Source organism: Scyliorhinus canicula, chromosome 3 (genome assembly GCF_902713615.1).
Source record: "Scyliorhinus canicula chromosome 3, sScyCan1.1, whole genome shotgun sequence".
Classification (NCBI taxonomy): domain Eukaryota; kingdom Metazoa; phylum Chordata; class Chondrichthyes; order Carcharhiniformes; family Scyliorhinidae; genus Scyliorhinus; species Scyliorhinus canicula.
Window position 1 is genome coordinate 193122282 of NC_052148.1, and position 15038 is coordinate 193137319.

The 15038-nt window shown below is 46.8% G+C and overlaps 1 protein-coding gene across 3 annotated transcripts in view; it reads right to left on the bottom strand.

The window, feature by feature from the left end:
• The window catches only part of mmaa (metabolism of cobalamin associated A), an 88666-nt gene that overhangs the window by 61034 nt on the left and 12594 nt on the right, over positions 1–15038 (bottom strand). For 2 of the 3 annotated variants that reach the window (XM_038791936.1, XM_038791934.1), the window contains exon 2: positions 3701–3823. The exons of the other annotated variant lie outside the window; for it this stretch is intronic. In XM_038791936.1, coding sequence (XP_038647864.1) covers positions 3701–3823 — 123 coding nt within the window. The remainder of the gene's footprint in view (positions 1–3700; positions 3824–15038) is intronic. 3 annotated transcript variants of the gene reach the window in all.

Genomic DNA, 15038 nt, shown 5'->3' on the forward strand with positions numbered 1-15038 from the left:
AATTCAAATTCATTCCTGTTAACGATCATTTATGTCTGCCCCCTCTGACTGTTACTGTTTGCTCTGGCCATAGAGCCATTGGCCATGGCGTTAGGAGCCTCGAGGAACTGGAAAGGGCTGGCTCGGGGGGTGGGCGGGAGCACCGGGTCTCGCTCTACGTAGATGACCTGCTCTTGCACATTTTGGACCCACTGGAGGGGATGGGGGAAGTAATGCGAATCTTGGGGGAATTTGGAAACTTTCCGGGGTATAAATTGAACATGGGGAAAAGCAAGATGTTTGCGATCCAGGCAAGAGGACAGTAGAAGAGACTGGGAGAGCTGCCGCTTAGAATGGTAGGGAAGAGCTTTTGTATCTGTGAATCCAGGTGGCCCGGGAATGGGAGGTACTGCACAAGTTAAACATATCCCGGTCGGTAGAACAAATGGAGCCCTAATTGGTGGGTTCCGGAGATGGCAAAGGGCAGGAATTAGAAGGATGGGGGTTCTATTTATAGACGGGAGCTTTCCCAGCTTGAGAGCTTTGGAGGATAAATTTAAATTGCCAGCAGGGAATGGGTTTAGGCATTTAACGGTGCAAGACTTCCTGAAATAACAGGTGCCGGCCTTTCAGCTGCTGTCGCCATGGCGGATACAGGATAGAGTAGTTTCTAGTACCTGGGTGGGAGAGAGGAAGGTATTGGATATTTACCAGGAGCTTTCGGAGGCGGAGGAAACCCCAGTGGAGAAGCTCAAGGGCAAGTGGGAGGACGAGCTTGGAGGAGAGATAGAGGCGGGTCTATGAGCGGATGCCCTTGGCAGGGTCAATACCTCATCATGTGCATGGCTTAGCCTGATGCAATTTAAGGTAGACCACCAGGCAAACATGACAGCGGCTAGGATGAGTAAGTTCTTCGGGGTAGAGAATAGGTGTGCCACGTGTCCACATGTTTTGGGCATGCCCGAAGCTTAGAGAGTTTTGGCAGGGTTTTGCTAAGGCAATGTCCACGGTGCTAAAAACACGGGTGGTGCGGAGTCCAGAGGTAGCGATCTTTGGAGTGTTAGAAGATCCGGGAGTTCAGGGGGGAAAAGTGGCCGACGTCTTGGCCTTTGCCTCCCTGGTAGTCCGGAGACGGATCTTGTTATTGTGGTGGGACTCGAAGCCTCCCAAGTGTAGAGACCAGGGTTAGTGACATGGCTGAGTTTCTCAGTCTCGAGAAAATAAAATTCTCCTTAAGAGGGTCAATATTAGGGTTCACCCAGAGGTGGCAGCTGTTCGTCGACTTTCTCAGGGAAAATTAAAATGTCAGCAGATGCAGTATTCCAAGGGTGGGGGTGGGGATTGTTGTTGAATGGTTGAGGTGCGTGAAGATTGGGTTGGGGCGGGGGGGATGTTTATTTTACCATGTTGATGTCATTGTTTACGTTACTGTTATAAAAATTTTCAAATACCTCAATAAAATATTATTTGAAAAAAAACCTATCATTTATGTCAATCATTCTAAAGAACAGTAGATAGATGTTTAATTGCACAGGAAGTCTCCACCACTGACAAACAGAAGCAGCAGTGTGCACCATTTACAAGATGTGCTGCAGGAACTCACCAAAGGTCCTCTGAAATCACCTTCCAAAATCATGAACACTATCATCTAAAAAGACAAAGGCAGCAGATACACGGGAACACCACCACCTGGAAGATTCCCTCCAAGCCATTCATCATCCTGACTAAGAAATAGATCACCGTTCCTTCACTGTCACTGCGTCAAAATCCTGGAGCTCCCTCCCTAACACCACATGGTCTGCAGTAATTCAAGAAGGCAACTCACCATCACCTTCTCAAAGGCAATTATCAATGGACAAAAAATGCTGGCCTACGAAGTGACGCCCACACCCCAAGAATATATTTTTAAATACGTTATCTGGCCCATCATGCTTGAGATTGCACTTTGCTGGAGCAACCCAAACTAATCTCAATGTCCTGCCTTTCTCCACAGCTGTAGGTTCCTCCATTTCAATTGTTATCTAATCTTTCCTTAAAAGGAATGCAATGGCTTCAGCCTCAATTACCCCAAGAGAAAGTTGCCCACGCCAAAAAGACAGAAAGAATAAACTTGCATTTATATAGCAGCTTGCATGAGGTACTGACCGGGTTATCTGTTTTATTGATGTTGGCCAAGAGATAAATATTAGCCAGGAAAACTCCCCTTTTCTTCAGAGTACCATTGGATCTTTTATTATCCACCTGAGAAGGTAAACAAGGCCTTGGTTTACTGCTTTGTCTAAAAGTGCAGTACTCCTTCAATACTGCACTGAAATATGCACGACTTTCTCCAGATGTCCAGAGTGATTCGCGTGCATTTTGACGCGGGCTTGGAAGAATCCCGCACAAGAATTTCCAGTTTAATACTATAAAAACCTTTACTATTTATAATAACATTTCTATTAAATTCAGGAGGGAATTAAGGACAAACTTTATTTTCCTCAGAGTGGTAGTGCAACTCCTGACCACGTGGAATGGTTGAGGTAAATAGCGCAGATATATTTCCTGGGAAGCTGGTCAAGTACACAGGGAAGAAGAAATAGGCAACGCTGATAAAGTGAGACAAAGTAGGGTGGGAGGAGGCACTTGCAGAGTATAAATGCCAGCAGTGGACTGTTTCTCTGCTGTAAATTCTATGTAAAACTACACTTTGCCTTCCCCAAAATCCCCCTAATAATTACCGTTAACATGCTGGCAAATCAATATAGTAGTTCCCTTTTGGCTTTGATGTTCTTTCTGTAATTATTTTCTCATTTCAACATGAAAGCGTACCCCATTTTTTTTCCAATTAAAGGAAACTGTAGCATGGCCCATTCACTTACCTTGCACATAGAACAACATAGAACATACAGTGCAGAATCGGCCCATCGAGTCTACACCGACCCACTTAAGCCCTTACTTGCACCCCATCCTAACCTTTCAGGTCACTAAGGGCAATTTATCATGGCCAATCCACCTAACCTGCACGTCTTTGGACTGTGGGAGGAAACCGGAGCACCCGGAGGAAACCCACGCAAACACAGGGAGAACGTGCAGATCCACACAAACCGTGACCCAGCGGGGAATCAAACTGGGACCCTGGCGCTGTGAAGCCACAGTGCTATCCACATGTGCTACCGTGCTGCCCGCACATCTTTGTGTTGTGGGGGTGAGCACCCACACAAACACGGGGAGAATATGCAAAGTAATTTTGACAATAGCTGACTTGTCACATTCACTGTTTTAAGCAAGTTTGATATTCCTCGAGTCTATTATGTAGACTGAGGCCTATTTCCAAATACAGACAAGTCTGAAATCACATGGTATGCTATAAAATCATGGTTTATTACAAGTTAGCTTCTTTTCTTTATGGGTAAGAAGAATAGAGTTCAACTTCTTAGATGACTTGTGTCAGACTTCTCTGTCCACTGACTTGTGTATGCATTGTAGTCTGCGTATGGTAGAACCGATGTATGGAAGACTGGCTCTTGTCTTAACGGAAGTAGTATTATGGAGCAAGTAGCATGTGGACGTATTTGAACTATTAAGCTATCCATAATCCCTCCCCCCTTCAATCAGTTTTCAACTACCTCATTAGGGACTTTACCCATCAGGGACAAGAATCACCTACAATAAGAACTTCGCCATATTCAACTCAGTAGATACCCTCATACAAAATGAACACATGCAACTACATACTTACCTCCAGAGGTTTGTGAAGATGGATCAACAGCTAGAACAGCAACTTTATGACCCTTTCCTGTCAGCATCTTCCCAAATGTTTCAATAAATGTGGATTTCCCAGCACCAGGTGGACCAGACAGTCCTGTCGGGTAAACAAGTATGTTAAGTTACCACAATCGGGACTTGTTTCCAACACAAAGGTGGCTTCAAATTGCCAGCTCTCCAGAGCATTGAATATTTTGATGTATCTGGCATACAGATACTGGAAATTAAATTGCATGATTTTTTCGCACAGAGCAAGACCTTTATAACATTTAATTCAGTAATATAAAATGAAAGTCTTGTTTGAAAGGCACAGTAAGACGTCTTAGAACACCAGGTTAAAGTCCAATAGATTTGTTTCAAACACTAGCTTTCGGAGCACTGCTCCTTCCTGATTCACCTGAGGAAGGAGCAGTGCTCCGAAAGCTCGTGTTTGAAACAAACCTATTGGACTTTAACCTGGTGTTGTAAGACTTCTTACTGTGCCTTTCAAACAAGACTTTCATTTCATATTACTGAATTAAATGATATAAAGGTCTTGCTCTGTGTGAAAAGATCATGCAATTTAATTTCCTATTGGACTTTAATCTGGTGTAAGACTTCTTACTGTGCTCACCCCAGTCCAACGCCGGCATCTCCACATCTTGTTTGGTAGGGATACGGAGAAAAACATCACTGTGATAATTGTTTTGTTGTGGACTAGACTTTGTGTTTTCAGTGTGATAAGAAGCCATTCACATATACCTTATACATTACCTGTTATCTTATATATTCAAGGAGGTCACAAAGACGATTGAGGCTAGGTCATAGAAGGCAGAGAGTAGCAATGGAAGGGTGCTTTTCTGATTGGAGGGCTGGAACTAGTGGTGTTCCGCAGGGATCAGTGCTGAGACCTTTGCTGTTTGTAGTATATATAAATGATTTGGAGGAAAATGTAACTGGTCTGATTAGTACGTTTGCAGACGACACAAAGGTTGGAGGAATTGCGGATAGCGATGAGGACTGTCAGAGGATACTGATGTGTTGGGTAAGCTGGGTTTACGAGGACTACGTTTACTGCAGTGGAGAGAGAGACAGGCTTCCAACACTTGAAGAAATAAAACTCGATTTTACTGAACACTTAACTATAATACATGCTTTAACTGTGGGTTGACACTATGCTGACTTGACTGGAGACCTGAGGCTAACCTGACCAGACTATCTTACCACCACATGGTGTTTGTTCTAGTTGCTGCTCACGAGCTGACTGTCTCAAAGACTGGATCCCGAGAGCGCGGGAAAACTAGTGCCCTCTGGCTTTATAGTGGTCATGTCCTGTCTGGTGATTGGCTGCTGTGTTCTGTGTGTTCACTGGTCATCCTGTGTGTCAATCACTGCCTGTCTGCACACCATCATATACCTGGATGTATATTATGAGAGATACAGCAGGATTTAGATCGTTTGGAGACTTGGGCGAAGAGATGGCAGATGGTGTTTAATCCGGACAAATGTGAGGTAATGCATTTTGGAAGGTCTAATGCAGGTAGGAATATACAGTGAATGAGAGAATCCTCAAGAGTATTGAAAGTCAGAGAGATCTAAGTGTACAGGTCCACAGGTCACTGAAAGGGGCAACACAGGTGGAGAAGGTAGTCAAGAAGACATACGGCATGCTTGCCTTCATTGGCTGGGGCATTGAGTATGAAAATTGGCAAGTCATGTTGCAGCTGTATAGAACCTTAGTTAGGCCACACATGTGGAGTATAGTGTTCAATTCTGGTCGCCACACTACCAGAAGGATGTGGTGACTTTAGAGAGGGTGCAGAAGAGATTTACCAGGATGTTGCCTGGTATGGAAGGCATTAGCTATGAGGAGAGGTTGAATAAACTCGGTTTGTTCTCACTGGGACGAGGTTGAGGGGCGACCTGATACAGGTCTACAAAGTTATGAGGGGCATAGACAGAATGGATAGTCAGAGGTTTTTTCCCAGGGTAGAGGGATCCGTTACTAGGGGGCATAGGTTTATAGTGTGAGGGGCAAGGTTTAGAGGAGATGTACGAGGCAAGTTTTTTTTTTTTACACAGAGGGTAGTGGGTGCCTGGAACTCGCTGCCGGAGGAGGTGGTGGAAGCAGGGACGACAGTGTTGTTTAAAGGGCATCTTGACAAATACATGAATAGGATGGGAATAGAGGGATACGGACCCCGGAAATGCAGAAGATTTTAGTTTAGACGGGCAGCATGGTCGGCACAGGCTTGGAGGGCCGAAGGGCCTGTTCCTGTGCTGTACTTTTCTTTGTTCTTTGGGTGAGTTTTTTTTTTGCACAAGTTTTTTAAAAAGTTGATTAAATTAAAAAAACCTAGCAGAAATAAATAGAGGCACACAGAGCACCTCAGTCCTGGGTGCATATTATTCAATGTTCAACTGCAGGGCAATTGTGTCCTTCAACACATGTTCAGGAAGTGTCCTGTGGTGTACCTGTGAGGCTGAAAGCTGCTGTAGGGGGTACTCAGCAGCTTCAGGGTACACAGACAGTGAGAGAATGGGTAACCACCAGTCAATCAGAACCTGGCAGGTAGCGTAGAGGTCCGACTGCCTCCCATTCTCCAAACGGTATTCACTGCTGAATACTGGCAAGGGTGATGGTTCCTTGGGAAGGACAACCAGAACCAACTTCATAGTACCATAACTCAACTGTGCAGCGCAGGGGAGGCAAATGTGCAATATTGACAGAGAGACAATATTGGGAATCACCCAATTGTTTATTTTTTTCAACATTTCTTTATTCTCCTCCTTTTTCGCATTTTCTCCCAAATTTACACCCACCAACAAAAAACAATAATCAATAATAAACAATAATCAGTAACAAATATGTCAATCCCCATATTGATAACAACAATCACATTCACCCACCAAACCCAAAACATTCGCCCACATGTTCACATAAACAACTGACAAAAAGAAATCAGGAATCACCCATGGCCACCATTAACACCCCCCCCCCCCCCCCCCCCCCAACTAATGTTCGATGTTATCCAGTTCTTGAAAGTGCATAATGAGTAATTGTAGAACCCCTCGATCCTTCCCCTCAGTTCAAACAATCTTCTCAAGAGTCAAGAATTCTAACAGATCCTCCCGCCACGCCAGGGCACAGGGTGGAGAGGCTGCTCCCCAACCCATCAGGCTCTGCCTTCGGGCGATTAACAAGGCGAAGGCTACAACATCTGCCTCCGCACCCGTTTCCAACCCTGGCTGGACCGACACCCCGAATATGGCCTCCCAGGGGCCCAGGTTCAGTTTCACGTGCACCACTTTAGAAATTATCCTAATTATCCCTTCCAGTAATCCTCTAGCTTTGGACAGGATCAAAACATATGAACGTGGTTAGCGGGGCCCCCACCGCAACGTTCACACACATCTTCTACTCCTTCAAAGAATCGGCTCATCCTCGCCCTCGTGAGGTGTGCTCTGTATACCACCTTCAGCTGTATCAACCCCAACCTCGCGCATGAGGTGGAGGCATTCACTCTCTGAAGCACCTCACACCAGAACCCCTCCTCCATATCCTCTCCCAACTCTTCCTCCCACTTTGCTTTGATCCCTTCCAGCGGTGCCTTCTCCTCCTCCAAAATAGCTCCGGATAGGCAATTCAATTGTTAAGAGGAAATACAGATTTTCCTCCAAGAAAGGATGTGATTCCAGGATAGTGGGGGCCAGGATGCCACTGAACAGCAGCAGAACACTGAGGAGGTGGGTAAGCAAATAGTACAGCTGAATGTGTGGCTGGACAGATGGTGCAGAAGGGAGAGCTTGAGGTTTCCTGGGCATTGGGACAGGATTTGGGGAGACAATCCAGACAGGCTATACGTCAAAAGGTTTCAAGCCTGGACCAATATGTTGAAGCAAAGCTAGAGAAAAAAAAAATAATCAGAAAATTAGTGCAGGAGCATGGAAGATCAAGTAAACAAAGGCTAGAAATAGACAACAAAGGAACTGTTCAGTGATTAATGGTATGTACCTCAATGGAAAGTCTAAAGAGCTGTGGCACAGGTGTACAGTTGGAAATATTCATGGCTGTTATTGATATCTGGCTCAGCAAAGAGCAAATATGGCAGCTCAACATTCTTGATCACAGTTCTCAAAAGGGATAAAGTGGGCATAACAAAAGGAGGACGGGGCAGAGAATTGCAATTGTTTGAAAAACAATCACAGCTGTCAGGAGGGCTGATTTGTGAGAAGAAGCATCAAATGAGGCCATTTGGATTGAACTGAAGAATGAATAAAGGGGGCAATTGCACTGCTGGGTGGATCACACTACAGTACCGACCTCCAAACAGAGGTCTTTCTTTTCCATGTGATTGAAAGAAAGTTGGATTGTCTACCATCATTATCCATAGTTCCAGACTGCAACATACATGTTAAAGTGCATGTTGCCACAGAAACGTGGACTACCCGAGTGGTCTGTAACACATCATACCAATGTGAACTGGGATAAATTTGGTGCAAAAGATATATTCAAGGTGCAGATTTCTTAAAATGCAAGAAGAACATTTTTAGCCAGCATGTAACAAGCTCATGCCACTCGAGAAGGGGTGGTTCTGGTTTTAAGAAATCAAGGCAGGTGTAAAGAGCATCATTAGAAGAGCATTTTAGTACTAGTGGCCATAGTTCCCTTAAATTTATAGTCATGGAAAAGAATGAAGCTAGACAAAGGATAAAATATTTCAATTGGAAAGACCAATTTTATTAAGCGGAGATGCGATTTGACAAAAGTGGACAGTCTACTGTTACTTAAAGGTAAACCATAGGCATTCAATGAGGAGCTTAAGAGGGTCCAGAGCAAACATAGGGAGGCAGTGGTGTAGTGGTATTGTTGCTAGACTAGTAATCCAGAGACCCAGAGTCATGTGCTGGGGACCCGGGTTCGAATTTTGAATTCAATAAAAACTCTGGAATTAAAAGTCTAAAGATGACCATAAATCCATTGTCGATTGTTGTAAAAACCCATCTGATTCACCAATGTCCCTTTAGGAATGGAAATCTGGAAGCAATGTGGTTGATTCTTAAATATCCTCAAGGATGGGTAATAAATCCCATGAACAAAAAAAAGTCAGGTGAGTGTGGAAAATGATGTTCAGTCTGGAGAGGCGTAAGGTAATGCATTTGGGAGGACATGAGAAGTGTAGAGGTGCAGAAGCAGAATGCAGATCCCTGTAAGTCGCAGGATACATATTTAAGGTGGTCAAGATGCTCTCCTTTACTGGCAAACATATGGCATATAGGATCAGAACGTCTATGCTAGAACAGTGTAAAAAAGTCAGATGGCAGTTCGAATACGGCATACAAGCAAGGTCACCACCTAACAGGAAGGTACAGAAAGTACAGGAATTTATGAGAATGTTGTCAAGAATCAGAATCATAGAACACAAGACAACACAGGAGGTGGTAATTCGGCCCTGCACTGGCTCTTAAAGGACCAATTCATACAGTGCCACCCCCAGCCTTCTTCCCGTAGCCCTGCACAATCTTCCTTTTAAGATAATAATCAAATTTCCTCTTGAATGTCTTGATTGATCCTACCTCCACCACACTCTGGCATTCCAGATCCCAACCACTTGCTGCGTGAACAAAGTTTTTCTCATGTGTCTATTTCCTCTTTTACCAATTACCTTATATCTCTGTCCTTTTGTTATGATTCTTTCACCAAAAGGAACAGTGCTCCCCATCTACCCAATCCAGGCGCCTCATGATTTTGTATACCTTTAACAAATGCCCTCTCAGCCTTCTCTTACGCAAAGGGAAAAAATCCCAACCTCTTCATCCATCTACGTAACTGAAGTTCCCCATCCCTGGAACCATTTTCCTGAATCTTTTCTTCACGCTCTCCGATGTCTTCACATCTGAACTGAACACTAAGAGGCCGAACCAATGTTTTGTACAAATTAACATAACTTCCTTCTTTTTGAACTCTAAACCTCTATTGATAAATATGTATGCTTTATTGATCATACTCTCAACTTGGCCTACCAGCTTCAATGACTTATGCATATATACACCCAAGTGCTTCTGCTCCTATAATCCCCTTAAAATTGTATCCTTTAGATTGTCTCTCTGCATTATAACTAAACTAAATCACTTCACAAGTCCCTGCATTAAATTTCATTGGCCACTTGGGACTTCCGATGGAGGCTATGTAGTGAGCAGTCGCACACAATAATAATCTTTATTGTCACAAGTAGGCTTACATTAACACTGCAACAAAGTTACTGTGAAAATCCCTTAGTTGCCTCACTCCGGCACCTGTTCGGGTAGACAGGGAGAATTCAGATAATCCAATTCATCTAACATGTCTTTCGGGACTTTTGGGAGGAAACCAGCGCACCCGGAGAAAACCCATGCAGACACAGGGAGAACGTGCAGACATTGACCCAAGCTGGGAATGGAACCTGGGACCCTGGAGCTGTGAAGCAACAGTGCTACCCACTGTGCTACCATGCTGCCCACGTGGTGGGTCCTGCCAGGGTACTTTGATTTTGGTCCTTTTTGCCCAGTTCATGAGTAATGTTTGGTGGGGGTGGGGGGAATGAGTAGTTCAATGGGATGCGGTTCCCACATAAAAGTAGTGCCCAACAAGTATAATGCAAGGCAGTAGACTGGCAAACAAACCTCTTTGGACTCAGAAGCCACATGAGCCTCATTGGTAAAGAAAATGGCAGAGGCTCCTGCTGCGCCTCTGGCCTCTCTGTGGATGGCCGAGATGCTGGCAAGCCTCTTGGCAGATTAATTCAAAAAAGCAGCGGCAGGCGATCTCCGAGGATCTTGAGAAAGCGATGGAAGGCGCCCTATCCCCATTCTTGTGGCCTTGGAGAAGACGGAGCGGAAGTTAAAAGGAGCAAGGCGCGGTAATACAAAGGGTGGAGGTGGCAGTCTCGGACCAGAGTGACTGGATTGTTTCCCTGGAGGCGGAGGTGGCTTTGCTGCTGAAGGGCATAAAGCATTGAAAGCCAAAGTGGACGACTTGGAAAACTGCTCCAGACAGCAAAATTTAAAAATTGTTGGCCTGCCTGAGGGTCTGGAGGGCCCAAATCCTACGGGTTTTATGTCCAGGATGTTTGGGAAGAAGGTGGGGGCGGGATTTGGCCATCCCCTCTTGAATTGGATCGGGCCCATTGGTCGCTAAGGCAGAAGCCTCGATCTGGGGAACCACCATGGGCGATTATCGTCAGGTTTCAACGGTACCAAGAAAAGGAATGGATCATGAGGTGGCTGAAGGACCATCGAGACTGGATGGGAGGGCCATGTCATTAGGAGAAATCACGATGTGGGTTTAGTGTTCAAAAGCAAGGAAGTTATGTTAACTTGTATAGAACATTGGTTCGGCCTGAGTGTGGCTAGAAGGCGTGCGGCAATCAACAAGACCAGGCCATGTTGTACAAAAATAATGCGTGATTAGCGTGGTGTACCTGGCTTGCCTTCGAGTCACTTTTTTAAAAATAAATGTTTTTATTCTCCATTTTCACATTTTCCTCCAAAATTTACACCCCACCCACAAACAGTAAACGGTAACAAATACAAAATCAATCCCCTTAACAATAACAACGATCCCATCCTCCCACCACCCCAAACAACGGCCCACCTGTCAAGATAAGCATCCAATAAAACAAACCCTCCCATGGTGGAAACAAAATACAAAGGAAAAAAAAAAAAAAGGAGTCCAGGACCGCCCATGGTCACCATAGGGTCCCCCCCCCCCCCCCCCCCCCCCCCGACCTCCAACGTCGTCCAACCTCTGAAAGAGTACCGTATGTGATACCCAAGAGTTTTAAACCCCCCCTCCTCCCCCCCACCCCTCTCTCCAACTCCTCCCATCCACTGCCTCATGTAAAACTCCTCCCCCCAACCTCGGTTCCTTCCCCCCAACTTTCCACCCCGGCTAGACCACTCGGACCATGTTCTGCCAGGATCCGATGGCCGCAGCCCCTCCCCCCACCTCACTCCCGTTCACTGGCCAGCGCGGAGGTCCCCACCCGGGTCCCTTTCCCCTTGCCCGGCCCAGGAGAGCCCAGAAATCCCTTTTTAGCACACACACCCCGCATATCCACCTACACCCCAAAGAGCCCTCACTTTGAGTGCAAGTCCCCCCACTTCCCTTGTCCAAATATATACAACATTGGCTCCTTTAGCCCACGCACCCACATGCAGTGAAACAAAAAAGAAGAAAATACAGTCTTGAGGTTACATCGGCACATGGCCATTTCTCCGTTCTGCCACAGTCCTTCTGCCTTCACAAACTCCTCCGCTGCTTCCACTGTTCCAAAATAAAAGTCCTTGAGCTTATAAGTCACCCTCAGCTTCGCTGGATATACAATGCCGCTCTGCACCTTGCTAATGTACAGTGCCCTCTTCACCTGGTTGAAAGCAGCCCGCCTCCTCGCCAGCTCCACCGTAAAGTCCTGGTATACACGTATACCAGCTCCAGCCCACTGCACCACCTGCTTCTGTTTGGCCCAGGACAGGACCTTCTCCTTCACACTGTAACTACGGAAGCACAGAGTCACTACCTTTGGCGGCTCACTTGCCTTTGGTACAGGCCTCCACGACCGATGAGCCCGATCCAGTTCATATCGGGAGGGATCCTCCCCCTCCCCCAATAGTTGCGCCAGCATAGCGGCAAAATACTCAGTCGGCCTCGGCCCTTCAACTCCTTTGAGCAGCCCCACAATCCTCAAATTCTGTTGCCTGGATCTGTTTTCCAGGTCTTCCATTTTCCCTCGCAGATCCTTGTTAATCTCCATCACCTTCCGCATCTCCTTACCCATCGAGGTAAGTTGATCACCGTGCTGCAACAACGTCTCCTCCACTTCTTCCAGCGCCTCAACTTGCACCCGCACCTCCGCCACTGCACCCGCCACCGCCGTTGTCACCGGGGAAATCGCCTCCTCCACCAGCACACTCAAAACCTCCCTCATCTCCTTCCTCATCGCCTCCAAGTGTTTTGTAAACTGCCTTTCGAATTCTGCAGCCATCACCTTGGTTATTTCTTCAGTCATGGGCAATGTGGCCTCCCCTCGTGCTCCAGCCTCCTTTTTCCTTGGTGACCCGTGGTGACCTCTCCACTCCCCAACGGACCCTCAGCTGTCTTTTTAACGGCCGTCGTCTTGCTGATCCTGGACATCCTCTTCTGCTGTGCCTCCTGTGTGGCTTCTACGTGCCTTCTGTCTGCTTTTAATGCGTCCGTGGAGCCTGGGAGCGGGCTTAAAGCCCCGGAAATGCCGTTCCCGAATGGGAGCCTTCCGTTGTGCGGCTGCCTCCCGCCTGCCGTCACCGGAAGACGCCTTCGAGTCACTTTTAAAGAGAGCCGATTACTTTGATGCGCCAAAGGAAGCAGTTTGTAAAGAAACATGGACTGTGAGGTTTGACTTCTGGTCCTTTCTGCCCATTTTATGGGGAAGTTGCAGGTGGATAATAATAAGAATAAAAGTGGGAATACGAAAGAGTAAGGTATTCTCCTTCGGTGGGGAATGTCGAAGGGGTACCAGACAAGGAGTGTGTCAAATAAGGGGCTCTCTCCAGAACAGGAGGACACCCATGGAACAGGGGAAATGATGGCGTCATTGCCCACACAATGGGTGACGGAGCAGCTGGTCGAATTCTTTGCAGCCGATTTTAAAAGACAGAGGCAGACGGCGTCAGAGGACCTGCCGAGAGTGGCAGAGTCAATTTGGGCTGCCTTGGAGAGAGTGGAGCAGAGGCTGGAGTCGCCGATCCAAAAGATGGAGGACACGGTGATTGACCATGACGATTGGATTGCCTTGTTGGAGGCAGAAATGATGATGGTGGATGGTTCGAAAAGGTTGAGGGAGAAGGTTGACGACTTGGGAGAACCGCTCTAGGAGGCAGCACCTGTGGACCGTGGGGCTGCCTGAAGGTACTGAGCGAACGAGGACCCCGGAATATGTGGCCAAGATGTTTGAGAAGCTGGCGGGGGAGGGTGCCTTCGATTATCCGACTGAGGTGGACCAGACACACCGGTCATTGAGGAGGATATCAAGAGCGGGGAAGCTGCCGCGGACACTCATCGTGAGGCTACACTGGTACGTAGATACGGAAAACATCCTGAGGTGGGTGAAGGAGACATGGGGACACACCTGGCAAGGCCAAACAATTCGTATTTTCCAGGACTTGGGGGCGGCCATTTAGTAGGGGTTTAGTAGTGTTAGTAGGGTTTGGGAGGGGGAATTAAGTATTTGGTGCAACATGGTGACAAGGTGGGGTGGGACAATAAGAGGGCTTACTTTTAAAGAAAGTGTGTCCTTTGCCTCGGGTGGGGGGGGTCACCATGCTAGCCGGTATGCTAGTTAACAGGAGCAAAGTGGGGGGGGGGGGGGGGGAAGAAGAGAGAGAGCGAGAGAGAGAGCTGCAGTGGGTTGGTTTCTTTGATTCTTCTGGTTTCTTTTGTTTTTGGCTTGGCTTGGGAAAGTGGGCCTGGGGATGTGGGGCTTTCTTTGTTTTGGATGGGGAAGAGGGAGTTAGGGAAGAGTGGCTGACTTTGAAGGTTTCTTTTTGGAGGGGCTGGCGGTGGCCATCTTGAGGAGACCTAGGTGGTGGGCACTACAGGGGCCTGGAGGAACAAAGAACTAAAAACAAAGAAAAATTACAGCACAGGAACAGGCCCTTCGTCCCTCCAAGCCTGCGCCGATCCAGGCACCCACCACCCTCTGCGTAAAGAACTTTCCACGCATATCTCCCTTAAACTTTCCCCCTCTCACCTTGAACTCGTGACTCCTAGTAATTGAGTCCCCCATTCTGGGAAAAAGCTTCTTGCTATCCACCCTGTCTATACCTCTCATGATTTTGTAGACCTCAATGGAGGTCCCCCCTCAACCTCAGTCTTTCTAATGAAAATAATCTAATCTACTCAACCTCTCTTCATAGCTAGCGCCCTCCATACTAGGCAACATCCTGGTGAACCTCCTCTGCACCTTCTCCAAAGCATCCACATCCTTTTGGTAATGTGGCGACCAAAACTGTACGCAGTATTCCAAATGTGGCCGAACAAAGTCTCATACAACTGTAACATGACCTGCCAACTCTTGTAATCAATACCTCTTCCGATGAAGGAAAGCATGCCGTATGATTTCTTGACCACTCTATCGACCTGCGCAGCCACCTTCAGGGTACAATGGACCTGAACATCCAGATCTCTCTGTACATCAATTTTCCCCAGGGCTTTTCCATTTACTGTATAGTTCGCTCTTGAATTGGATCTTCCAAAATGCATCCCCTCGCATTTGCCCGGATTGAACTCCATCTGCCATTTCTCCTCCCAACTCTCC